Source organism: Gracilinanus agilis, chromosome 1, assembly GCF_016433145.1.
Source record: "Gracilinanus agilis isolate LMUSP501 chromosome 1, AgileGrace, whole genome shotgun sequence".
NCBI lineage: Eukaryota > Metazoa > Chordata > Mammalia > Didelphimorphia > Didelphidae > Gracilinanus > Gracilinanus agilis.
In genome coordinates, this window is record NC_058130.1 from 168,006,919 (window position 1) to 168,033,660 (window position 26,742).

General features: G+C 41.7%; 1 protein-coding gene across 1 annotated transcript in view; it reads left to right on the forward strand.

Annotated features, from left to right (window-relative positions):
- Nucleotides 1-10,871: 10,871 nt before the first annotated feature.
- The window catches only part of HS3ST2 (heparan sulfate-glucosamine 3-sulfotransferase 2), a 156,332-nt gene continuing 140,461 nt past the window's right edge, over nt 10,872-26,742 (forward strand). The window contains exon 1 of the mRNA XM_044658880.1: nt 10,872-11,362. Within this exon, the coding sequence (XP_044514815.1) occupies nt 10,872-11,362 (491 nt within the window). The remainder of the gene's footprint in view (nt 11,363-26,742) is intronic.

A 26,742-nucleotide genomic window follows, 5' to 3' on the forward strand; every position in this document is an offset into this window, starting at 1 on the left:
CTTAACCCCAATTGCCTAGACTTTGCTGCTCATAGTAAGACAGAAGGTAAGGTTTTTTTTTTTCTTAAATAAAGTACTTGCTGGGGGTGCATAGTAGAGAAAGTACCTTGAGTTAGCAGGATAATCTGGGGAAGAGTGAAGACAGTGGCCTGAGACTCCTCCTTAAAATGGAGGTTCTTAGGGGAACCAATCAATCAGAGGAAGAGCTATAGGAGAGGAGGGAACTTCCAATATGAGAAGTTGTCTGGGAGTAGAGTGAGTTTCTAAAGTAAAGTAGTGTCTATGGCAGGGGTGAGAAGTCCTGTGGACATGATTCAACAGTGGCATCCAAAGAAAGGACCTGGGAAGAGGTGGTGTTTGATGAATCTTAGAGGAAATAATGGAGTCGACAAGGTGGATAGTAGTTAGGAGGGAGATCATTACATGGATGGGGGACAGACAGTACAAAGTTACAATGATAGAAACATTGGATTGGAGGAACAGCAAGTAGATCAATATTGCTGGACTGTAGAGAAAGGACTAAAGATAAATTAAGTGCCCATTGATGGCTAAGCAAAATGGTTCGTGAATATGGTCATTCATGTTCAGTTGTTTTTCAGTTATATCCTAGTCTTTATAATGCCATTTGGGGTTTTCTTGGCAAAAGTATTGGGATGACTCATCATTTCCTTTCCCAGTTTTATAGCAAACAGAGGTATGTGACTTGCCCAGGATCACACAGTTAATAAGTATCTGAGACTGAATTTGAACACTGAAAGTTGAGTCTTCCTAATTCCAAACCCAGTGACTTATTCACAGTGCCAGCTACCTGCACATGAAAGTAATAGAATGTTAATGTGTTATAAGTAACAATGAACAAGAAGAATACAGAAAGAAATATGGGAAGATGAACTAAATAAAAGTGAAATAAGCAGAACCAGGAAAATAATATGTACAATGATGACCACAATGTCAAAGGAAAGAATGACAGCAACAAAAAATGGAAACTGGACACTATGAATGTATAATGCCTAAGCCTGGCTCCAAAGAGAAGTAGTTATATGAGAATCCATTGAACAAAATAAAAATGTTTAGCCTTGGTAAGGAAAGACTTAAAAATGACATGATATCTATCTTTGTTACGTAGAAGAGGTATTTGACTTATTCTGCTGATCCCCAGAGGATAGAACGAGGTCTATTTATTGCCTCCAATTTGCCTTTTCAGCATTCCTTTGAACTTCCTTTCTCAAACCCTATTCTGGTTGCATTGTCTTCCTTCTAAGAGCCTCTCCTGTCTCTAGCAAAATCTGCTCACTGGAAAGTGTCCAATAAATGTCCAGAGCAAAGAAGAAGATGAAATTCAATGAATCACCAAATCACAGAATTTTTAAATTAGAAAGGACCTCAGTGACTACCTTGTTCTAACCAGATTCAAAAGCCATCATTAAAAGAACACATGAAACATATGGTTCTCCCCTCTCTCATAGCTAGTTGGCTAGGTAATGACTGAAATTCTCAAGAGGCAGCATTTCTTTTTTTCTTATTTAATTTAATTTTTATTTTAAATTTAATTAACACCTCAAAAGTTAGCACTGCTACATACACAGAAGCAGTATTTCTTAATTTAAAAATGTTTTATTAACCAACTTGTCAAGAAATCTTATTCTGGTCAAAGGATTCTCTTAATAAGTCTAAAGACCCCCCAATTCCTGCCTTACCTATATACACTTTGGGGAACTAATTATTCAGGTCCTCCCTAGAACATCCCAATACATCTCTAATTGGTTAATAGCCAGTTAGGAAGAGTCCATCCTTGGCCCTTTCCCATGCCAATAGGTGATGGTTTATGATCTATGCAGGGAAAAAATATCATTGTAAAACCTCTCTGTTAGCCAGACTTAGTGAAAGGAATACATTCCTTTGGATTTCTAAGAACAAAGAAAATGTAAAAATCTGTAGACTGGATGGTGCCTGAGATCCAAGACCTTGGCACAAGAATCTTCTCCGATATACAGGAATTGATTGGGGCCTTTCTAATCTAGGGCCCTGTTGTAGGAATTAATACAGTATATGAGAAATAAATTCTTATGGCTATATAGACAGAGAGCCAGAGGTTCTTGCTACCAGCCCAGTACTCATATGAAGAATCTAAGAACCAAAGCTATTTAGAGATTTGTCACACAGATAGTAAATGGTAGAATCGAGATTTGAATTTAAATTCTCTCATAACAGATCCTAAAAACAATGAACAATAGCAATAAAGACCATTAATATAGTCCTTTGCCATTTATCAAGCAGTTCTCTTTTTACTATATCATGTTGAAGCCTACTTTTTGGGCATTAAATTTCCTGGGTTACCATACTCTCAGCTTTACTTCTCAGAAATGGGTTGTCTGAGAATAGACATCATGTCTCTCCTTATCCACTTCCCACAACCACAAAGAAAGTCCTTTCTTCTAAGCTGCTGAATCCTGACCTCAGAGGAAGAGTTTGGGACAGGAATACCATGCACACAATGCATATGACTGTCCTTGATAACCTTGACATGCCTAAATTCTGTGTTTATAAATTCAGTGTTAAAGATGGGAAAAACTCATCAGGTAAGGAATTGTGGGTAATGATTACATATTTATATACATATATGCATATAAGGAGAGAGAGAGAAGAGAGAAGAGAGAAGAGAGAGAGAGAGAGACTGAGATGTCACTGTGGATAATTTCATCTGTTTAACTTTGTAATTTTAACAATCAAAAGGAATCTGAATAGCAAACTTTGTATTTGCCTCATGCCATCCTCATTCAACAATTCCCTCTCTGGGGATGCCCTTCAATTGGAGAATGGCTGAACAAATTATGGTATCTGTTGGTGATGGAATGCTATTGTGCTCAAAGGAATTCCATGTGAACCAGAATGACCTCCAGGAATTGTTACAGAGTGAAAGGAGCAGAACCAGGAGAACCTTATACACAGAGACTAATACATTATGGTACAATCGAATGTAATAGATTCCTCTACTAGCAGCAATACAATGATCCAGGACAATTCTGAGGGACTTATAAGAAAGAACATACCTATCCACATCCAGAAAAAGAACTGTGGGAGTAGAAACACAAAAGCAAAACAATTGCTTGATCAGATGGGTTGATGGGGATATGATTGGGGATATTGACTAAATGATCACTCTAGTGCAAATATCAATGGTATGGAAATAGATCTTGATCTATTTACACATGTAAAACCCAGTGGGATTGAGCATCTACTATGGGAGGGGGTTCAGGGGAGGGAAGGGAAAGAACATGAATCTTGTAACCATGGAAAAATATTCTAAATTAATTAATTGAATAAATTAAAAAAAAAAACAATTCCCTCTCTTAGTGATCCCTTTTGGATTGACTTTTTTGTTATGACCTCCTATTAACTTCTCACCATAGTTCATGGCATCCCTACAACTGTGAGCTGCAGCAATTCATTCATTGTTGAATGAATATATCAGAACATTTCTTAATACCTTTGGATCACCAGTCCTTTAGCACTACCTCCCCACTTTGTTGGATGAGTTTCACTTTTATGGGAAGGTGTGATATTGGCAGAATAGGGAACTATCATCTGATCTTCAAATACCTAGCTCTCTCCTTGGTCCTGATAGGATAGAGTCTGAAATCTGGAGGGCATAGAATGCTGCTCCCAGAGGAGCAACCATATTTTCTAGCATACTTTAAAGTAAGTGGGCAGCTAAGCCCAAGCATTTCCATGGTAAGATCAGAGGATTATAGATCTTGAGTTGGCAGTGACCTCAGGGACAATTTATTACAATTTCTTCGTATCATAGATGTTGAAATTGAAGCCCAGAGAAGTTAAGGACAGTTAAGTGACTTTCCCATAGTCACATATATAGTATAATCCCTATACTATATATAGTATAGAGTTGAATCTGTTGATCATATAATCTTTTTTTTAATTGGTTTGTTTTCCACTGGGGTGATAAGGAGCCACTGAAGATTCTGGTGCAGGGGAGAAATCTGATCAGTTTTAGTAAAATTATTCTGATAGTTATTCCCTTTACTATGTTTCCCCAGAATGCTTGTATTACTTTATTATTGTGAAAACTAGTTTAAATTTGATTCATTCCATTAGTATTTCCTAAGTATCTATTATAACTTGGTTCTGTGATATCAGATTTCTGATCTTTTTGAGAGGCAGGGGGACAGTGGAAAGAATAGTGGATTTGAAATCAGGAGACTAAGGCTTGAGTCCCACAGTCCTTAGTTTTCACATCTGTAAAATAATGTGGTTGAGCTTGATGACCCCTAAGGTCCCCTCCAAATCATGAGGTACTGTTCATGGGAAAAGTATGTCAGTCAAGAGGGTCTTGGAGTGATGGAGCCCTGTCACTTCTCTCTACTATTTATAGTTCTGATTCCCTCTCTGGATCTCTAAGCTTGTTGTTGTCAAGCTATTTTTCAATTGAGTTTGACTCTTCATAACCCCATTTTGGGTTTTCTTGGCAAAGATCCTGGAGTAGTTTTGCCATTTCCTTCTCTAATTCATTTTTTACATATGAGGAAACTGAGGCAAACAGGGTTCTGACTTGCCCAGGGTCACATAGATCGTAAATGTCTAAGGCCAGATTTGATCTCAGTTCTTCCTGACCCCAAGCCAGGTACTCTATACATGCTGTCACTTAGTTGTCTCATCTAAGCTTCTAATAAGACTTTATTAGCCCTGCCTTAAAATTATATTTCTCTTTAGATTTGTTGATTCACTGCCCACCTAACCCTGAATTTTTCTCATGTTGTCCTCATTCAACAATTAGTTAGTGATTCTTAGTGACCCCATTTGGCTTGACTTTTTTGTTTCAACCTTCTACTAACTTCTCACCACAGTGGCTGGCATCCAAGTAACTGTGAGGTTGCAGCAAATACCCCAGCCACTCACTGAGGCTGCTGCTGCCCTCTGCTGCTTATACTGCATCCTGCTAACCTCCAACACCAACCACCACATGGTCCAGAGGTGGCCTCATGTGCTCCTGTCTCTAGTCACAGGGCATTGCAGAATTGGGGTAAATTCCCTTATAATTATTTGTCCACTAACTGTGAATTCAGCCGAAGGGTGAATTTGGAATGTCTTAAGCATGGTGCTGTCAGATTTATATCCAGCATGGCTTACAATAGGAATATAGAAGATTGGGTGTTTGGGACAGTCAGAGACCAAAAACCATCTCCTACTTTAATAATTAGAAATAGTCATTTCTTCTCTTACTGCCAACAATTATGCCTCAAACTTACATTTATCTAGTTAGATTTCTCTGAGAAGTCATATCACCAGCATAAATTAAAATCAGAAAAGGATAAAATAGGAATCTTTTGTTTTATTAAAATATATTACTGTGAGCCTATGCAAACAAATCCACAGTGATCATGTAAATATATGCTATACATCATAGTCTTTTCAACACTGCTCAAGTGTGTAGGAAAAAACATTAAGCAATGTCAACACCAAGCACAAACAAGAATTATAAATATGGTCAAACTGTCAGTAAACCTTTATTTTTCACAGACAAGTTCAATTTCTTACCTATTTATTCCTTAATGCATATTTAATAACACTAGTTTATGCTGAAATGAAAACTAGGTTAGGATAGCCTAATTATGATCTTCAAAAAACATTCCCTGAATATCTGTTTTACATATGACATAATACTCTACATATATAAAACTACAAGTACCTATAAACACAGTTACTCTATGGTCACATCTCTCTTTCTATCTCTTCCTCAATCTCATATTCCTAGATCCTTCTATCTCTCTTATCACTCTTCCTCAATCTCATTTCCTAGATACTTTTCAGTCTTCTCTTTTTCCTTTATATTATTTCCATTGATTATACCTTCTATTTCATTGGTTTCCTTTGTAACCTCTGCCCCAAAACCCATTGGTATGGGACTCTCTCCTTATTGGTGGAAGTGAATGTTAAGTGGTGAGTTGGAAGAGGTCAGGATTCTGGGAAGACACAAAGAATATTGCCAGTTCCTCTCATGTTTTCCCAGAGTCTTTTCCTTTGGTGACCTGAAGTGGAATCAACCTCTTCTATTCCCTCTTGAAGATGGAAGCCAGAAGCATCCAAAGTGACTCCTTGAAAAAAGACCTGAAGCCTCGAGAATCCCTAAGAGTCCTGAAGAAAGTTCAAGCTCTCTCCTTTGTCCTCACTCAGTTCAGGGTATTCACTTCCACCAGTAAGGAGAGAGTCCTAAACCAATGGGCTTTGGGACAGGAATTACACCTCCAAAAAGTTGACTCTGAAATCTAAATAACTTGTCCCAATATTTCTTCTGAACCACAGTCCAGAGTTTATAAGTGTTTTTGGACAGTTCTATCCAGTTGTCCCCTTGTGCCTCAGACTCAAATGAACTCATCAGCTTTCCCCACAAATTTGCTCCTGCTCATCACTTCCCTGTTTTTGTCAGTGGTCTCACTGTGTTACCAGTAATAGAGAGTAAAAGAGAAAAAAAAGTGGAGTCCAATTCACTTCTCCCTTTTTGATTCTCTTTCCACATTCAGTCAACAAGTCATGTTGAATCTGCCTCCAGAGTCTCTTTTTATTCCCCACCTCTACAAATTTATTTTCCCCCAGCTACCTCAGCCTGCAAATGGAAAGAACACTCATTAGCTTTTGAGGTAGCCAGGAGTACATAGAGCTCTGAGCCTGGAGTCAGGGAAACCTGAGTGAAAATCTAGCCTAAAACATATACTAGAGGGGCAGCTGGGTAGCTCAGTGGAGTGAGAGTCAGGCCTAGAGACAGGAGGTCCTAGGTTCAAACCTGGCCTCAGCCACTTCCCAGCTGTGTGACCCTGGGCAAGTCACTTGACCCCCATTGCCCACCCTTACCACTCTTCCACCTATGAGACAATATGAAATTAAGGGTTTAAAAAATAAAAAAAATTAAAACATATACTAGATTTGCAACCCCAGGCAAGGCACTTAAGTTTTGTCTGTCTCAATTTCCTCAACTGTAAAATGAGGATCGAAATAGCACTCCCCCCTTCTCCTTGTTGTGAGAATCAAAAAAGGTAGTATTTGTAAAGATGCTTAAAACTGGCACATAGTAGGTGCTTAGTAAATACTTATTTCCCCCATTTCTCTTTCCCCTTCCACTCCTGCCTGAACTCCAACATTAGCCTTGACAAAGTCTGTCTGATTCAGGTCTCTTCCCCTTCCACAGCCATTCAAGTTAAAGACTCACCCCACTGCAATGTTTCCTATTTCTATGCCTTCCTCATATTACTGTACTCTTTGCCTGGAATGTTGTTTGTCCTTATTTCTCCCTCTACAAATCCTACCCTCACCTCAAAGTCCAGCTCCAATACCACATTTGTGGATGTGTTCTCTACCTTCTCTGGTCTCCCATTACTCTTGGTGTGTATGAAGTTCTTCATAATTAGGGCAGCCAATGAACTATAACAATCACTTGGCTGGCCACCTGAAGAGAACTGAATTGAATTCTGTTTACTCCCCTCCCCCTTTGTCCCCTTCTACTAGCTACATAACTTGAAGCAGGATACCAATTCTATGAGCCTTGAGTTTCTCATCTATTAACTATACAAATTAATAAGTTCAAGACCTATTCCACATGCTGTTGTGACAATAGAATGAAAAAAAACATAGGATTAAAATATTTAATTCAGAAAAAAAAACCCGTTTGAAGTTATCTAGTTTCTGAGCATGCATCAACTTTTTAGCATCTCTGACCTACATTTATTTCTAAGATGAAACCCAGAGAGGTTATGGGTTAAATGACTTGTCTGAAGCCATGGGTTGTAGGTAACAGACACAGAGTTTGAAATGAGATCTTCAGGTACTGGAATCCATTCTCTTTCCAGCTAAGCACTGGAAATACAAACAGAAAGAGTCTTTGGCCTCAAGGAGTTCACATTCTAATAGGGAAGACAAGATATAAAAAGGAAGCTGAAAAATATGGGAAAGGGAATATAATACAAAGATATCCAGCACAGAGGCATGATATTGAAAATCAGGTTACACTTATTAAATGGAAGTTCTAGGAGGAGCTGTCCAATCAGAGGGGGAGGTGTGTAAGAGGTAAGAGTACTTCCAGTGTATGAGTTTCAAGGCTGGTGTAAGCTTCAAGAATGAAGAGGTTTCTAAGACTTGGTAGAGAAAATTCCAAGTGTAGTCTGGAGAGGATTGAAGATTTGACTGGCCCGGGGTCCTCCTTAAATGGATGTTCAGCAATAGCTATATGTGTTTCACAGACTTCTTTAGCAGCCGGGTGAAGCATATAGACCCTTTCTCAGAATAATGTTTTTAAATGCATAACATAAAATACGTAGAATTTCAAAGAAAACCACATTATATTGAATTACATTGAACTAATTACCATAATATTTAGTAAAGGAATTCACAGACTTCAGGTTACGAATTTGTGACTAGATTTCTGTTTCTACAAAAAGGGAAGGAATGGAAAGCATAGGATGGTACAGAGGGCATGCTTTTGTTCTAAAGTTTTTGATTTAGTGTTGAATTGTATTTGGCCAAGTATGTTGTCTTGAATGTTTCTAGATTGAATATAAATTAATTTTAAAAGCATCTCTGAGATTTTAGTATCCTCTGGAATTATGGTTTTATCTTTGTGGGCACTGGCTCTCATCCTAAATTGCTTTCATTGTAAAATGTAGATGTCCTCACCTTTCCCCAGGAGAGACAAAAATTCCCAATGGCTGCCTTTACTTATTTGGCCTACAGCCCCACTGTCTCAGCAAAGAGAACACCTTCCTGAATCTAGCTATTTGGGAAGGTGGTGGCTATTATAGGTTAAATGCAGAAGGAAGAAGAGCTACTGCTGTGACTAGAGAAGGCTGTAGATCAGCACTATTTTGGGGGGCGGGGGTGGTAATTCGCACAAAATCTGCAAACCTCACTGAACATATATATCGCCTTCCTCAGTATTTCTCCCTGAAACCTTCTTTACCCAAACGCCTAGTACCCAAGAGTCACCACCAAGAGATATTAGAAGGATCAGCACCTGACATTTCTAGGCATGAAAACTGGCTCTATGCAACGCATTCTCGCCGCTAGGGGGCTCTCCTTTGATACAGAAAGGGGCAAGCTTTTATTTTATTAATTTTGGGGGCCGCGCTAGGGAACAGTGGCTAGGACCTCAAGTCTTCTCGGTTCAGTAGGGAGAAGGATATAAAGTTGCATATGAATGAGTGTGAAGATGTTAGTGCCTCCGCCTGAGTGTGTGACAACGTGAATGTGGACGTCATAGCCTGTGTGAGACAATCCTGAGTGTGTGTGTGTGTGTGTGTGTGTGTGTGTGTGTGACAAGTCAGTGTCTGAGAGATGATGTGTGGCTCAGACGTTCGCACAGGAAACTGATCCTAATTAATTAATAATCGCCGAGCTTCCCCATTTAGCCTTATCCAGACTCCTCTCCCTACCCCCCCCCCCCAGCAAACAAACAAACAAAAAAACACCTAAATGAGGTGTAGTGCTGTGTGTGCTGGATGGGACGTAATTGTGTTGCAGGAGGGTTAGTTTCCCCGGAACGTGTCTTCCGGAGAGGATTGCTTAACCCTTCTGAGAGTACTGGAGTCAAGTGTGTGCGTGTCTCTGTTCTGCCTGTCCTGTTTCTTCTTATGTCAGGTGTGTGTGTGTGTGTGTGTGTGTGTGTGTGTGTGTGTGTTTGTGCGTGTGTTGGAGTGCTAGAACGTGTAATCTTAGGGTGTGTGATAGTTGAGTAGGTGTGTAGGTGAGTAGGCGTATATTCTACTTGGGTATTTGTCTATATCCTTGTTGAGGTGTGTTTATATGTGGGTGTCTGTGCTGGGCGTGTGCTTCATTGAGGGGTGTGTGTGTGTGTGTGTGTGTGTGTGTGTGTGAGTGTGTGCGTGTGTGTGCTCGTGCTGGCGTGATATTCAGCTCCTGGTTTGCGGGGCAGGGGGTGGGGAAAGCGAAGAGGATGGAACCTCCTTGCGGGGGTGGTTGTCCCATCTCGGGAGGGCAGACTGGGTTTGTAGGCTGGTTCTGTGCGTGCATGCACAATCTCCAGCTCCTTCCCTCCGCCCCGCCCGCTCAGCCCCGCCCGCGGGTCCCGGGAAGCCAGGGGCAGGGAGGGGCCCCCTGCGGAGCGCACCCGCCAAGCAGGGATTCCCACTGGGGCGCACTGAGGAGCTACAGGCACTGACAGACGCTCCTGGGTTGGGGCTGGGAGGTGAAGTGGAGCAGGGCTGCTCGCAGTCCCCCCTGAGAAGTCCAGGTTTCACGGGAGAAAGGGCCCGGGTCCCCGTTGGCGGGGCACGGGCTCCAGGGACCCGGGCCGCTGACGTCAGGCGGCCCCTTTAAATAGAGCCAGCAGCGCGTTCAGCTCGGCATTTCCCGGGGAGCCAGTGAGCCGGCGCCGCCGCAGCCGGTGGCCGCCTGCAGCTGCCGCCAGCGCCGGGATTTTACGCCCCTACCAGACCCGGGATTACCAGCTTTTGCTCTTCTGGCTCCTGGGCGCCTCAGGCACGGAAGGAGATGGAAGCTTAGAGACTCTGGGTAGGGGGCGGGTTCTGGACAACACCGGACGGGGGATGCCTGAGCTGGGACACTCTGGGAGCCTCCCCAACTCCCCCTAAACCTCTTCTCCTACGACTAGGAGATGCGGGAAGAGCCGCCGCTTGGTCCCAGAGCTGCTGCCGCCGCCGGGAGTCCCGGGCAGCCGGGCATGGTGGGCGCGCAGGCTGGCATCGCCCCGCGAAGAGGGCGGCCCCGACGCCCAGCCCGCAACTGTTGCTCCCCAGCTGGGATCGCGCCCCCCATGCCCCAGCAGGTCCGGAGCAGTCCCGCCGGCACCCCCCAGGAAACCATGCCCCCTGCTCCGGGCCCATGGAGACATGGCCTGTAGAGTTCTCGGCTGGGCAGTGCCACCTCCCCCCCGGCTAACGCGCAGGTTCCTCTTCATCTTCACGCTCTCTCTGTCCTGCACTTACCTGTGTTACAGCCTTCTCTTCTGCTGTGACAGCCTCATGCAAAGCCGTGGCCTCGGGGAGCACCGCTGCCTCCTCATCCGGAACGTGGGCGGCAAAAAACTTCTCCAGAAGTCTCCTTACTGCAGCCTAGAGGGGCCGGCGCCCAGCGCTGCCTCCCCGGGGGCCCCAGCCCTCAGCTCGGCCCCTGCACCCGCTCCCCGCCTGGCTGCCACCAACCATTCGGGCACCCCGAAGCTTGGCACGAAGAGACTCCCCCAGGCCATCATTGTCGGTGTGAAGAAGGGGGGCACCCGGGCTGTGCTGGAGTTTATCCGCGTGCATCCTGACGTACGGGCTGTGGGCACTGAGCCCCATTTCTTTGATCGGAATTACGACCGGGGTCTGGACTGGTACAGGTAAGGAGACATTAATCCTTTCCTTAGGGCTTTGTAGGGGTGGGGCTGGCTCGGCCCGAGGGAGCATGGCATCCCACTGCCTTCGGGCCCCTGTAGGCTACAGCCTTGGTTCCTGAGTATCTTGTGTCCCTCATCTCTCCTCCAGTGAGAGGGAACCGCCCTCTCTGGTCTTGTGCGCTCTGGAGAGTCGAGATACTTGTTAGTCTCTGCTCCCATCTGGATAGAGTATTTTCATCTGCGCCCCGCCAGTGGCAGACAGGATTGAGTGGGCCCGGTTGAGGGGAAAGGGAAGAAAGTGGCAGCCGGGTGTTGGATTGCAAAGAGGCACAGACGTGGGTTCCTTGCCGCCTCTGCAGTAAGTGAAGCAGCCAGGACCGGGATTTCTGCAGGATGTCAGGGGTTAATGATATTAGCCACGGACTGAAGATTCCAGGGCTTTAGTGGCTTCAGGGCTGAGTCTTAGGCTTTGTGGTATCTCTCCCCCAACCCTCACAAACCCCCTCTTCTCTATAGTGCAAGAGATGTTTGGGAGCTCATTTTCTATCCCCATCAACCCTTCCCACTCAGTTCCCTGTGGCTGGATCTCACTCCTCCCAACAGACAGTGCTCTACTTTTAATTATGGTAGCAGCCCTCCCTGATGATGCTGAAAAAATTAGTGGGGTAGCTGGGTATCCTGCTGGGACTTTAGGCTTTGAGCACAGGCTACACAGCTTGTTCCCATGTCCTGGTGGATGGTCTACAGACCCACACACTGGAGCCACCGATTTGAAGAAGGGTCTCTGGAGGAGTTCATTGGAGTGATCTGGAAACTTCACTATTAAAATATGAGGAGCACTCCGTACCCCTAGGATCTCAGACTAATCCTGTCGAGAGAGTGCTCAGTGAGATTTTGGGGAACTAAGGAGTATGTCTGTGTTTATGGAGGGGTGAGGTTTGAGGCTTCCCTAGACCTGAGTTTCAGGAAGACTCAGTGTTTGCAACTGAACAGGCTCTCTGGATTTAAAAGAGGTAATTCTCCCATCCTCTGCAAGTAGAAGCTGGGATCTGGGGTTTCTTGGGGCTGGCCTCAGGGAAATGGGTAACTACAGCCTGGCACCAATCCTCTTCTTGCAATACACCCTAAGAAACAGGGTCAGATTTCTCCTCCTCAAATCTCATCTATATTTCCCTATCCCTACCTGTACCAGAAACAAACAAACCAAAATGAAAACTGATCTGTACACCTACAAACTCGGTTTTGAAGTCATTCAACTGCCAGATGGGCCCTCAGCCCTGGAGGTCAATGAGATCACAGATAGGATTGAAGGTGGGAATCCTAGAGTTGGAGGAAGCCTCAAAGGTTGTCTTTGTCTGACCCATTTTGGAGCAGGAACCTCTCTACCATAACCTTGATCCTTGTTTTTTCTGGAAAACTTCCAGTGATAGAGCATTCACTACCTCTTCCTCTCTCCCATTCCATTTTTGGACAGCTCCAATTGTTAGGAAGTTTTTTCCCTTATGTTTAGTTAGGCAGCAGCTCTCCAAGGTGGCATTGACAGCCCTGCAGAGCCCCATCTGGTGTTCCCGGGAATCTGCCCATCTGCTTGAACAATTAAGAACCTTCTCTCAACCTCTGTGGTGGCAGTTATTGCCTTACAGCCTCCTAAAGTCAATGACCAGTCTCCTGGCATCTCTCAGGAAGATTTCTGTCTCTGTTCCCTAGAAACTCCAAGGATCAGAGTTTAACAACTTCCCCCCTACCTTCCTTCAGCTAGCCACTAAGTATATAGATTCCTCACTTTCCATTCCAAAGGGAAGTGTCATGAAGGTACTTCCAAGGCTTATTCCCAAGGAAAATCTTAGCTTTATATCATATTCTTGAACACATTATTCTAGTGAAGATTATCAGACTAATATTTGAATCAGCCTATATTATGAGACTGAAAGTCCAATCATTAAAAATCACCCCTCTGGGATTTTCTGGAGATCTGGAGAAATGTGGATTGTACCTGAGCTAAGCTTTGCTGGGAAAAGTAACGTGTTAGATAATGTATTAGAAGGTATAAGTTTATCCATTACCCACTATGGACAGAAGGAAAGGGCCCAGGATTGGTAGTAGATTGATCATGGAAGTCTGGATCACAGACAAATGCTTTACCCAGTGGTGGTGACAATGGTGGTGGTAGGTAGTCTTGGAGGTATGGGGGAAAGTGAGTGACAAGAGACATGAGTTTTAGCTCTATTCAACCACTAACTAGCTTTTGGTTTTAGGTGTAAACCTTGCTTCTCTAGAACTCATGATACCACAGGATAACATAGTAAGCACTCAATATTTGTTGAATAACATTGAATAAAATCTAAGTTCCATGACAGCAGAGATTATTTCGTTTTGCTTTCGAATCCTCAGCAACTAACACTGTATTTTGTCTATAGTAGTAGGTGCTTAATAACTGTTTGGTGATTAATTGAATTAATAGATTGAATTGAACATTAGAACTGACAGGGGATCTAGTCCAATTGTCTTATTTCACAGATGTAGAATATGAGGTGCAGAAAGCTTGAATGACTTACCTAAAGCTACATAGCCAGTTAGAGGCAGAACCAGAATTAGAGTATGGTGTCCTGTTTGCCCATGTATTGACCTTTAGGCTTCACTTAGTTTCTTCATCCGCTAAAAGAGGAATTTGGACTAGATCATCTCTCAGGTCTTTTCAGTCCCTAGCAGTTCTTCAACTCTATAATGAAACTGAATATTAGACTGAGGAAGCTTGTTAGGGTTAGGTTTGTCAAAAAACAGCTTTGCTGTACTAATTGGATAAAACAATGTCACTAGACTTTTCTCTGTTTTCAGAGGGAAAAACATTTACCTGGGAGAAGATAGAATAAGAAGGCTGTAAAAGGAATTATTTTTGTACCAGTTGGGGAATAGTTGGACCAGATGACCTCTAGAATCCATTGCAATTCTGAGATTCTGCAATTTGAACTAGGGAGAAAAATGGTACAACTATTCCTGCCCTTCCCAACATATACCTTACCACCTTTCTGAAACAGTGTGGAGAATGAGAGTGACCATGAGACTAGGGATTAATAGAAATCCTATTCAGAGGCCAAATTTGATAAACTGAGGGGAAGGTGCTACCAGATTGTTACCTTAGCTAGTCTATTTCTATTTAACTGTGTGTATGCATAACAATACCCTAGGTATGAGAAGGGATCAGGTTGCCCTCTGATGCTTTTTAATATGTTGTCTATAACCTAGCCCACTGGTGTAGGCTAGGATTTCCTTGATGGCCCACCTTATAAATGGTTGTGAAGCATATTGCAAATATAAAATAACAATGAAATATTCTAGGTTCTTTATTATCCTATTCTCTCAACACCCCTTGTCCCCAAAATAGATCTTCCTAGGATCCAGATCATACTCATATTCCAAGACAAAAGGAAAGGTGGCTTCCTTCCTTTCTTTCCTTCCTTCCTTCCTTGCTTCCTTCCTTCCTTGCTTCCTTCCTTCCTTCCTTCCTTGTTTCTTTCCTTGCTTCCTTGCTTCCTTCCTTCCTTGTTTCTTTCCTTGCTTCCTTGCTTCCTTGCTTCCTTGCTTCCTTGCTTCCTTGCTTCCTTCCTTCCTTGTTTCTTTCCTTGCTTCCTTGCTTCCTTCCTTCCTTCCTTCCTGCCTTCCTGCTTTCCCTTCCCTCTTGCATTCCTTCTTCCCTTCCTTATCATTGAAGGATGGCTTATTTTTATTTTTAATCTTGGCATGTGTGAATTTTAGTCTGCTAACTGTGAACCTTGGCTATGGGGGCAGTGTTTTTTTTCCAAATTGCATTTTGATTCTGCTAAAATCTCAGCTGATTAACAGCTATGGTGGTGGTGGTGGTAGTTGCTATTTCTTTCCTGCCTCCTTCTTTTCCCTTTTGGGCATTAATTGTTCCCACCTGCCAAATGACTCTCCATAGAAAGGACTGGGCAAACTCAGCTCTTACTAGTGAAACCTTGGCAGGAAGTAACACCATATATACCTTAGTGATTGATTATGTTAGGTGGGCCAGGCACCCTGAGATCGGGTATTCTGGGAAAAATAGTAACAATAGGTCTGATACCATTACTGACTTTCAGTTCATTCCATTAGAAACTTAAACTCCTGAAATTGTAGGTTGTAATTGTGAATGTGGAGTTTCCATATGAAATAATACCTATCTATGATTATTTATAATTTTTAAGATACTTTGAATTCATTATTCGTTATCTCATTAATTCATATACTTTAAGATGGGAAGTCTTTCCCTGACCCTGACTGCAATTTGGTAGCTCCAGTAGGACTATTTCCAGGGATGCCTAAGTTCAGGTCTCATGTCTCATATTTACTAGTTATGTGGCCATAGGAAAATCACTTGGCTTGTCTATGATCCAGCTGCCTCATCTATAAAATGGGAATACTTCCTTCACAAGGGAAGTTTATTGTAAGGAAAGCACTTCTAAACCTTTAAAGAGATAGTCATATATCAATGTGATTAATTCTTTTCCTTCCAAACTACTGTTTAGCTCCCTTGTATTTATTTTCTTTATGTTTAACATTCTGTATATAGTTATATACTCTGTCATCTCCCCTTTTAGAATGTAAGCTCCAGGAAAATCAAGATTGTTTTATTCTTTCTCTTTGTATTGTGAGGGCCTAGCCCAGGCCTGACACTTAGTAGGTATCTACTAAGTGGCTGTTGATTGATTGGATGATTCAAGTCACCTGGGCAAAGTTGCATAGCGAAATCTATGAGACTCTGAGGGGAAATTTTTCATTAGACAATAGACAAACTCTATATTCTTTGAATAAACAGGATAATTGAGGACTGACATTCCTGGAGTTTGGACTTGAGGCTACAGTAAGGGTTAGGAATTAAGGGAAATCTTATTGAGAAGCCAGATCTGATAAGCCAAGGGGAAGGGGCTACCAAGTTGTAACCCTTAACTAGTCTGTTTCAACTTAACTATGTGTATATGTGGATATGAATAATGCCCAAATATGTCATTTACCTGAAACCAAAGGCATTGAGGATCCTTCAGGACTCCTACCTTTGTGAGATCTAGAATCTTGGAGAGCCTGAAGGAAGCAGGAGTCGGAGCCTTCCTTTTTTCATTCTCAGCCCTGTAGGGTCTGAGGCTTCCTTCTAAGAACAAGGAATTTTTTGGATTCTCAAAGAATCATAGACTTGTAGAAACATAGCCTTGGTAGAAGGGACCTCAGAGGACATTAATTTCCATCCCCAATTTGACAGATGATGTAGAGTCCTAGAGAGATGAATTGATTTACCCAAGGTCACACAGGCTACAAGGAGGGATTTGATACCAAATTCTTTTGATTCTCTTCAACCTTTCAATATTCCATTGGCATTAATTTCCAGGAAAAGTTACCTGGTATTGCACTCTTACATGAAAATTTCCAGATTTTTTTTTCAGGTGGTGATGGTGGTGGGTGGGTAGATTACCATTGTGTGTGTGTGGGGGGAGGGTTTGGGAGAGGATGTCTGAGATAGAGCAAAGACTTGTTGTAGGCAAATAGCACTCCTAGTTCCAACACTTATTCCTATCCTCATGTCTCTTCTTTTTTATTTATTTGGATTCATCTGTATTCTACCAGTAGACTATAAAATTCTTTAGGACAGGGTTTTTTCATTTTTGTTTTTGTATTTTCAATGCTTAGCACAGTGCCTTACACATAGTAGGCACTTAAATCTGTTGAGTGAATCTCTCTCTATATAACAATTCAGTATAAGATTGAGATTAGAGTGGGAAATCTCATGGCAAAGTAAGGATAGGGAAGTGGTCCTGAGGCATAGTGATAAGAAAGAGGGTTATGGAGTTAGAGGATCCAAATTCAAATTCTACATCTGTTATTTACCTTCTGTGTGACCTTGACTAAGTCACTTAACTTGTCTTGGCCTCATTCTCCTCATATCTTTAAAATGGAGGGATTCAGTGATGGGCAAACTTTTTAAAGAGGGGACCAAAGGAAAGGAAATGTTCATCTGTCAGTCTGTTTCTAAGGCAACTCTTTCGAAGTTTCATAGTATTGTATCCTATTCATTGTATTCGTCAGATTAGGAATAAAGTGCACAACCGGATGGAACATTTCAGGGGGCTGCATAGTTTGCCCATCAATGTACTAGATGATTCCTTGATGTCCTTTCCAGCTTTATATCTATGATTTATGATCCTCTGATAAGCATTAAATGTGGTGAAAATAGCACCATGCTAGGAGTTCCAGAACCTGGATTCTAATCCTGATTCTGCTCCTGTGCAACCCTGAGCAGGTCATTTCAGTTCTCCAAGACTCGATTTCCTTACCTGTTTCATGAAAATGTCCCACCACTATGAAGATGAAATGAGAGAACAGGTATAAAAGTCCTTTTAAAGGTATGAATTAATTCATTGTGATATGTTATATCTCTGTTCATATAAAGATTGTCCAGGGTCTCTGATAGGATGTGCTATAGTTTTAAGAGACCTAGGAAGCCCACTAAAGTTAGGCTGCCCAAATTACTGTAAGATTTTGTTTATTTTCATGAAGAATTTTCCCTTTGATAACATTTTACACAATAAGATTACAATATGTAAATTAGATGTCATTAATAGCTTGCGATTGGCTCAGCTTGCTGTGATGTCACAGTATCAAAAGATGAGCTTGTTCTGTAACTTTTGGAATCTGGCTTTACTGTTCAGGTTATTTATTATTTGTTGAGCACCAGTGGTGTTCTTGGGGCTGCATAAAATGTCGAAGACACAGTCTCTGCCCCAGGGGCCTACAGTCTAAGTAAGAGAGACAATAAAAGGTGCAATAAAAGGTCCATTACATTATCCAGCTTGTTTAAATCAAGAAATCAAACTGTAAAAACATGGCGGATCTCCAGTAAATCAAAACTTTACCCAATAATAAACCCAGAGGCAGAAGAAAAGAGGGCCATCTGCATGGAGGCTTTAATGCAAAACACTTTTCTCATAATTTTTTTATGCACTATTAAATATCTGAAACACAGAGACTGAGCCGAGCCCGCTGTGCACAGATGTGCACACAAGCACACACAATTACAGATGTGAGCACATATGTGGACCTGTAGCCGTATAGAGACCCACCTGGCCTTTTTTTCCCCCCTGACCCTCGCCTCTCTCGACTCTGAATGAAATCACTGAGTTCATAAATCTACTATCAGCCTTGTAAGCTCTCAGTCACCCAGGCAGCATCCAGGAGATATGACAGTTACTTCCAGCATGTGTACAGTCATTGTAATGCAATGTAGAAAATTAATTATGGGTGAGCAGAGCTGTCATAGCCCAGGGAGGCTTCCCTGAAGGGTTAGCTTGGCTGCCTTCTCCTCTGCCTTCCTGAGTGGACAGTGCAGAATCCTTGATAGGGATGGGGAGAGAGCTGTAATTCAGGAGGATGAGAGATGAAGAATATGTTCTTTAATAGATGTTGGTGTTTGATTTAAGAGTGAGGCCTACTTGTCTTACAGGAGGAGCCCTGAAGGTGTGCCTCCCAGAAACAGGATCAGGCCGAGGGAGAATGAAAACCTAACTGTAGCCATTGAGGGGATTCGTAGTGATTTTCTGCCTAGGCTTTTCTTCTTGCTGGATCTGGCAAACCTCCTTCCTTGGCACAGCTATAATTCATACCTTCCTCGTAGGTACAACCTTTGGTAAACCACTTAATTTGAGCCTCAGTTTTCTGATCTGTAAGAGTGAAGGGGATGGACTAGATAATCTCTGTAGTCCCTCTTTGGTTCTAATGAATATCTAAAGATAATGATATCTAATGATATATGGATCAATCAGTCAATTAGCAAACATTTATCTTCTGTATACCCATCGCTGTTGTTGGAGATATGAAGAGAGGGAAAAAACAGTCTCTGCCCTCAAGGAGTTCACAGTCTAATGGTGACATAATATGCAAAGAACTATGTACAAACAAGACATATACAGGATAAATGGGTCATAATCGACAGAGGGAAGGCATTAGCATTAAAAGAGATCCCAAAAGGCTTCTTGTAAAAGGTGGGATTTTAGCTGGGACCTAAAGGAAGCCAAGAGATTTAAGAGATGGAGATGAGGAGGGACAGAATTTCATTCCTCTGCCTCAGAGAATTCTTTCCCCCCATTCTCAAAGGTTCTTCCTTGTTAATTGCAGGCTTTTCCTTACTGTGTTTAACGAAGGGCACAGCACATAGTAAGCATTTGATCTCTTGTTAACTGGTTTTAGATGTACCCATTTTTCATTAATTTTAGTGGGGAGGCATGGAAAGCATTATTTTTTTTTTTACTTCTGGTGCTGTGAATTGGACAGGGATTACATTGGCATGGGGCTGTGGGACCCAAGTAGTTACAATTCCCCCAGGGAGACAACAAAAATTTTGATCACTCCAAAAGAATCATTTCAAAGTTAAGGAACACCAAAGCATGCCCTCTTCTACTTATTTCCTTCATGAGTTTTTTATTGTATGTGTGATATAAGTCTTCTATCATGTCATGAAAAATATGGAAATATGTATTATGTGAAAGCACTGGTATAACCTAGGTCATACTATTGCCTTGTTATGGGGAGGGAAGAAGGGAAAAAAGTCAGAATCCTAAAATGTCAGAAAATAATTGTCAGAATAACATGGAAATAAGTTTTGAACGATGATACATGTATAACCCAGTAGAATTGCTTGTCACTTTGGGAGCAGGGAGGGAAGGAGGGGGGAAAATCATGAATCATGTAACCATGGAAAAATATTCTGAATAAAAAAATTAAAAAAGAAAGAAAATATTCTTAATTAATTTAAAAAAGAAAACAATTGTCAAAATTGTTCTTATATGTAATTGAAAAAAAAGTTAAAGATCTTATCCCTAGTCTGCAGGACATGATGTTTTTCTGTCTTCCCTAGAGAAAACTTATAATGAGGATTCCATTGAGCTGCCATGATATTCTGATAGAATGGACTAATGGTTTAATGGGCTTTGTATTCTGAAGGCAATTTGGATAGGTGGGGAAAAGCCATCAGCAAGTTGGAAATACCTTTATGCTTCATAACTAATTTTTATCTGTCTAAGCTGCATGGAATGTGTTTAACATTACATTGGCAGAGTATGTTTTGGCAGATTGACAGCAAAGGGGATGAGGCAAAGTATTTTCAGGCAGTTTGTTCAGAGGGAATCAGACTAGCAGCACTTCTGGGAGGGCTTTGAGTTTAGAATCACTATGGATTTTTCAAATCATGGATTATTCTTATTTTATTATGACTAAAAATTAAAAATAATCCCCTTCTGCCTAAGTCCTCCTCTTAATAATCATCACTTCCCCAGACTAGGCAGCTGAACCCCATGCCTGGGCTTGGAATATGTAAGAAGCCCTTGACCAAGACCAAGGAAGTAGACCTGGGTACTTGAAGGCTATGATAGTATGATGAAAGCTCTGAAAAGATCTGCCAGGCTTCAAGAACTTCCAGTCTAAGGATGTAAGGAACCTTAGAGACTATTTAGTCTAACTTCCTTATTTTGAAGATAAAAAACTGAGGTTCAGAGGAGTTAATTGATTTGTCTTAGGTTAAGATTTGAATCTAGATCCTTTGATGCTAAATTGAAGGTGTTTCTATATGCCAAGAGTTCTTAACCTGGGGTCTGAGAACTTACTGTTTTTTATTTTTAATTGACAATTCTATTTCAATTGAGTTGGCCAGAAATCTTAAACATTTTATTTCATGTATTTAAAAAACATTGTTCTAACAAGGAGTCCTCAGGTCTCACTAGATTGCCAAAGAGATCTGTGACAAAAAATGTCAGAACCTCTGCCCATAAAGACTACTTCTTACAATGTATCCTTGAAGATTTGAAATATTTTTAACACTTTTGTATTCAAAAATTTTACATTTGTCTTTTCATCTAATCTTCACAAATGCCCTGTCAAACAGTGAGTTTATTATCATTATCCTTGTTTTAGATATGAAGAATCTGATCATATAGCTCTGTGATACAGTGAGAAACCTCAAGTTAGGAGGACCTGAGTTCAAGTGTGGCTTCAGATACTTGTTACTGTGTACCCTAAGTAAGTCACTTAAACTCTGCCTGCCTTAGTTTGCTCAAGTGTAAGGTGGTGGGATAACATCTGTCTTACAGGGCTGTCGTCAGGATAATAATGAAGTGCTCTGCAACCCTTCAAGTGATATAAAAATGTGACTGATGATGATGATGGCGATGATGCACAAAGATTTTAGGTAACTTGATAAAGGTCAGCCAACTAAGAAGTAGTGGAGTCTGGGAAGACCTATAGCGGGACCTTTTGGTTCCAATAAGAACAATACAGGTATTTTTGGAATTTCTATTATATCAGCAACAGTATAACTAAGATTAGAGACATTCATTGAGAAAAGTTGTCCATATGACACTTAGAAAAACCAGTAGATGATTTCTTTCTTTCTTTTTTTTTTTTTTTAACGTAACCTCATTCTTTCTACAAACACTTATCAAACCCCTACCATATACGGCACTGTGCTAAGTGCCAGGAATCCCAAGACAAAAAGGAAATAGTCCCTTTCCCAAAGGAGTTGACATTCTTTTAGAAAGAAATAGCACATACGGGTAAATACAAACTAATTTCTTGTGACTGGGTGGGCAGGAGCAACTGAAGGGACCACAAGAGTCTTCTCCCTTGGGAGGGTAGCGTTTGAGCTGAGTTTTGAAGGAATTTAGGTATTCTAAGAGGCAGAAAGGAAGAAGCCTTGCAGAAAAGACTGCGCAAAGGCGCAAAAAGAGACTCCCACCGCATTCGCTACCGCTCCCCCCCACCCCCCTTCATTGTTCAGATCTTTGAAACTGTGAAGCCCTTTGTCAAAAGAGGATTTCCCCGTTAGGGAGTTCTAGTAATAAGGACAATCCGACAGGCTCGTGGCTGGTGCAGTGCATCTTGTGAGCAGTAGGGGGAGCTTTGTTTCCACTTTCCTTTGGGGTTTCCCCAGGTAATACTGAATAAATACATTTGTGTATTTTCAGCTCATCAGATTCTTTTTTAATACAGTAATTAATGAGAAGGATACTTTGATACCCCAAAACGGGGAGGGGAAGGTGATGTTTTTCTCTCGTAAGCCCCTTACTTGAAATGATCTTGGCAAGGTAAATGAGCTCTCCATTCAAAAGCAATGACTCCCCTGCTTTCCACCTTCTTTTAATTGAAGCAAAGCAGTGGGTGTCTGCAGTTGCAGAATATCATCGCGCTAATCTTTGGTTGGGCAGATAATTATCAAAACTGATAATGATGTGATTTAGTTCCAGCTCCGAATAATGACTATCCTGGGCCTGTTTAGGTATCAGTGGTAGAGCCCAGTAAGTCCCAGATAAAAGCTGAGCAAGGAAGGCGTGGGGTTCTTTGGCATACAGAAAGCTGGCTGCTGCTGCTGTTGCTGTTGTTGTCACTGCTGCTACTACTGCTGCCGTGGAGGTTCTAATTATAGAGATGGAGGCAATGAAACAAAGAGTGACCTAGGATGCAAGGGTTTTAGGGAGCAAGGGAAGGAATAAAGGTATCCATTCCACTGTGCCCTAGGGAATGAATATACAAACGAGAGAGAGAGAGAGAGAGAGAGAGAGAGAGACAGAGAGAGAGACAGAGAGAGAGACAGAGAGAGAGACAGAGACAGAGACAGACAGAGAGAGAGACAGAGAGAGAGAGACAGAGAATAGAAAGAAGACCAAGAAAAACAGTTGCAAGTCACTGTACTTTTCCTCTACTGGGGAGGGCATATGGGCAGGTGAGAGGGAGATACAGAGAGAGACACAGACAGACAGAAAGACAGACAGAGAGCATAGAAAGAAGACCAAGAAAGACAGTTGCAAATCACTGTACCTTCCCTATATTGGGGAGGGTATATGGACAGGTGAGTTCATTATTTAAGATATGTGGTAAAATAGCCAACTTCAAAGAGGAAAGACCATTTCTAGATCCATAAATTACATTTTTTTCACCAGTCACTCTTAATATGTTTCACTAGAAAGACTGGATTTTTGAGAGACCGAAGATGCTCCATCATAAACCAGCACCACTATTGGAAAGACACTCTCCCTCCAACCTCTGGCTCATGGAATCCCTGACTTCCTATAAGACTCATCTCAAGCCTCTCACCCTATCTTTCCCAGAAATACCCAGGCTGTCCATTGACTCTCATTCTAATTACATGTGTTACTCTGGTTTTTTACCATCTCAAGCATTGTCTCTCAGAGTGTGTTGGGTGGTAGGCAGCCCAACACTCTCAAAGTTTGAAGCTACCTATGAAGACACCCATCACTTATAACAATGAAGGTTTATTCATATATGACTTTAGACCTTATAAGGAATGTTAGGCTGCCTTCCAGCTAATGGGCTTTTAGATTGACACAATTGAGGGAGGAGGGTGAGTCCCCTTCCCTAGGGATCTCTAAAGGCTAGATACCCACTTGAATTGGATGAATTGGATAAGATCTTCATGCTCTCCATCCCCTTTTCACTCTCATAAGATGAACCTGAAGATGTTTGAATAGAAGACAGAATTTGATTTAGGAGCTACTTGTTTTTTTTAACCATTTCTTAACAGAAGTGACTCTTGTTCATCACACTTTCTTCTTCTGAGATAACCTGGTCCTATTTATTTCCAAACTCCCCAATGCTGCTGCAGAGAGTCCAGGAAGACATTGTGCTGTGGCGGCAATTTTTTTTTTTTTGCATCATGTTTCTGCTTTGATGGTTCTAATGCAGATATGAAATCATCTAACAACTTACATTTTGCCTGAGTGAGGTTGCTAAAGTGGAGGCAGCAGCATTTCCCAGGATCAATCCCCATCTCAGAAGTGGTTGGTTAAGCCCTCTGTCGGCTCTCGCCGCTTCCAGCTGAAACAGTGTGGGATCTGAATTATTAATTCTGTGACAAATGAGTTAAGTCATTGCAAAGCCCTGTAGCTGCAGAACTCCTCATTTAGGCTGTTTCCCCCCCAAACTTTCTGAGCCAAATGGCAGCTCAAACATCTCCATTAACCTGAAATTCACCACTAAAGTGTCTGAATCTCTGGATGCCACTAAGTCATTACACTTGGCATGGCAGGGGGTGAGGCAGTGAAGGTGGGGATAGGACATAAAGGGAGAGAGAAGCATAGGCAATGGTGGCCTCAATGAATGTTCTGTCTCCCAAGGACCAAATGTGAGCCTTAAATGAAACCCCAAAGGATTCATTGTATAAATACCAGAAATTAGATTTAGAGTTGGAAGGGACTGTATAGATCACATCCCATTATTTTATATATAAAGATAAAGAATTGAGGGTCATTGAGCTTAAATGACAGGCCCAAGATCACACAGATGAAGAGGGGCAGAATTACAATAGTACTAAAAGAACAAGGTGGCAGTATATCAGAGAGGGGAAAAGGATGGGCAAAGAATTTTCCCCAGAAGTTCCCATGGTACAGATAGGTCTTTTTTCTCTTTAGAGGAGGGGATTCCTGTTTCAGTGAACATAACTTCCTCTCCTTCCGTCTCATAAAATATGCAGGATTCATACTTAAATCTAACAATGACTTCCATTAAGGAATCCAGCCTTCTTATTCAATACTCCAGAATTATAGCTAGAATAGAACAAGATAGATAGATGATGATAGATAGATAGATAGATAGATAGATGATAGATAGATAGATAGATAGATAGATAGATAGATAGGCAGGCAAATAGTTAAAATGTTTAAGGGCTTCCCCTGTGCTAGGCATTGTGTCAAGTCAAGTGTCAAGATACAAATAATACAAACAGACCTGACGCTCCCTACCCTCCCTCCAGGAGCAACTTCTAATGGGAGAAGACAGCATATATAGGGGTGCTGGAAAGGAAAGGGGCTCCAGCCATCCCTATCAAGGATTCAGCACCATCCACTCAGGAAGATGGAGGAGAAAGAAGCCAACCTAACCTTTCAGGGAAATTCTCCATGATCTCTAATATCTCTGCTCACCCATGACTAATTCAGGCAGGCAAATTTATCTAGTATTTATGCAGGCAAATTTGGGGATAAGACTTGCACATTAGTGTCCCTTGCCCTGGTCTGAGACATCAGTGCTCCTGGTTAGGAGGAGAGCTATTAGAGGGGTCCAAGGAAGTAGGGAGAGGTTAATCTACCATTTCATTACCATTATTCCACTAATCTAACTTTTCGGAGTGAAGAATCCTAATATTTTCATTATGGTCCCCATTCTGTTATCTGCCCCTAGGCCATCCCATAATCCCTCAATTAGGTTTTCAGACTATCTAGTTTCCAGCCTCAGCTATCCCTCTTCCAGTTATTCCTATTACTATCTGAGCCCCAGTTATTCCTTTTTTCCCTCTTTACACTCCACACCTTCTCTTTTACCAGTCCATAAACTAGCAAGATCTTTCCCTTCTATTAGCTTCCAATGAGCATATAAAATGGGCTTTACTAGAGGCCTACCTACACCCAGGCATGAACCCCAACTCTTGCCAGGACTTTTCAGATTTGGGGTTTAGTTAAACAACAGTCATTAATGAACCATTGTTGTATGAGGAGTGATGGTCTGAGAGTGTGTGTGAGTATGAGTGTGTGTGTGTGTATATGTATGTATGTGTGTGTAGTATAGTATAGTTTACATTTGTGCTTATGTTCACCTTCTTGGGAGGGGATGGCTCAGGTTGCCTGCTCCAAGTCCATCAAGCCCAGATGCTCAAGGGATGCACTGTGGGAAGACCCGATTGTCCTTCCCGACCTCAGCTTTTAAAGGTCAAATATATATCAGCTTCTCCTAGGAGCCATTTATGATTCTGTCCTTCATAAATCTGTCCAAACTCTTTTAAAATCAATTTATATTTCTTGCCATGTCACCTCTTGTGGTAATGAGTGCCATGGGTTTATCACCTGCTATATGAAGGAGTATTTCCTGTCATTTTTCCTATGATGACCTTCGTCAGCTTTCTATGGGTGCCCTTTGGCCTCCTGATATTTGGGGATGCTCTAAACAAGTGGGTATAAATCTTCTCCATGCTGTATCCAGACCCTTCTCTGCTATGGTTTCAGAGTTTTATTATGGCTATTCTTAACTTTTACCTTTTCAGGGTGAAAAATCCTAATTTTTAACACCTACACTTCTATGACACCAACTCTACTCCTCACTCTCTGGACCCATCCTACCTTTTGAAGAAGTTTCATTTTAAAGGGAAATTTTTTTTGCTTTTATTTAGTAATATTTTATTTTTCCCCACATGTAAAAATAACTTTTCATGTAAATTTTCTAACGTTTTGCATTCTGACCTCTTTCCTTCCTTCCATCCTCTCTCCCTCCCCTGAAACAGTAAGAAATTTCAAATAGATTTTACATGTGCCTTGCCTTATATTTTATATGGAGAACACAAACAAATG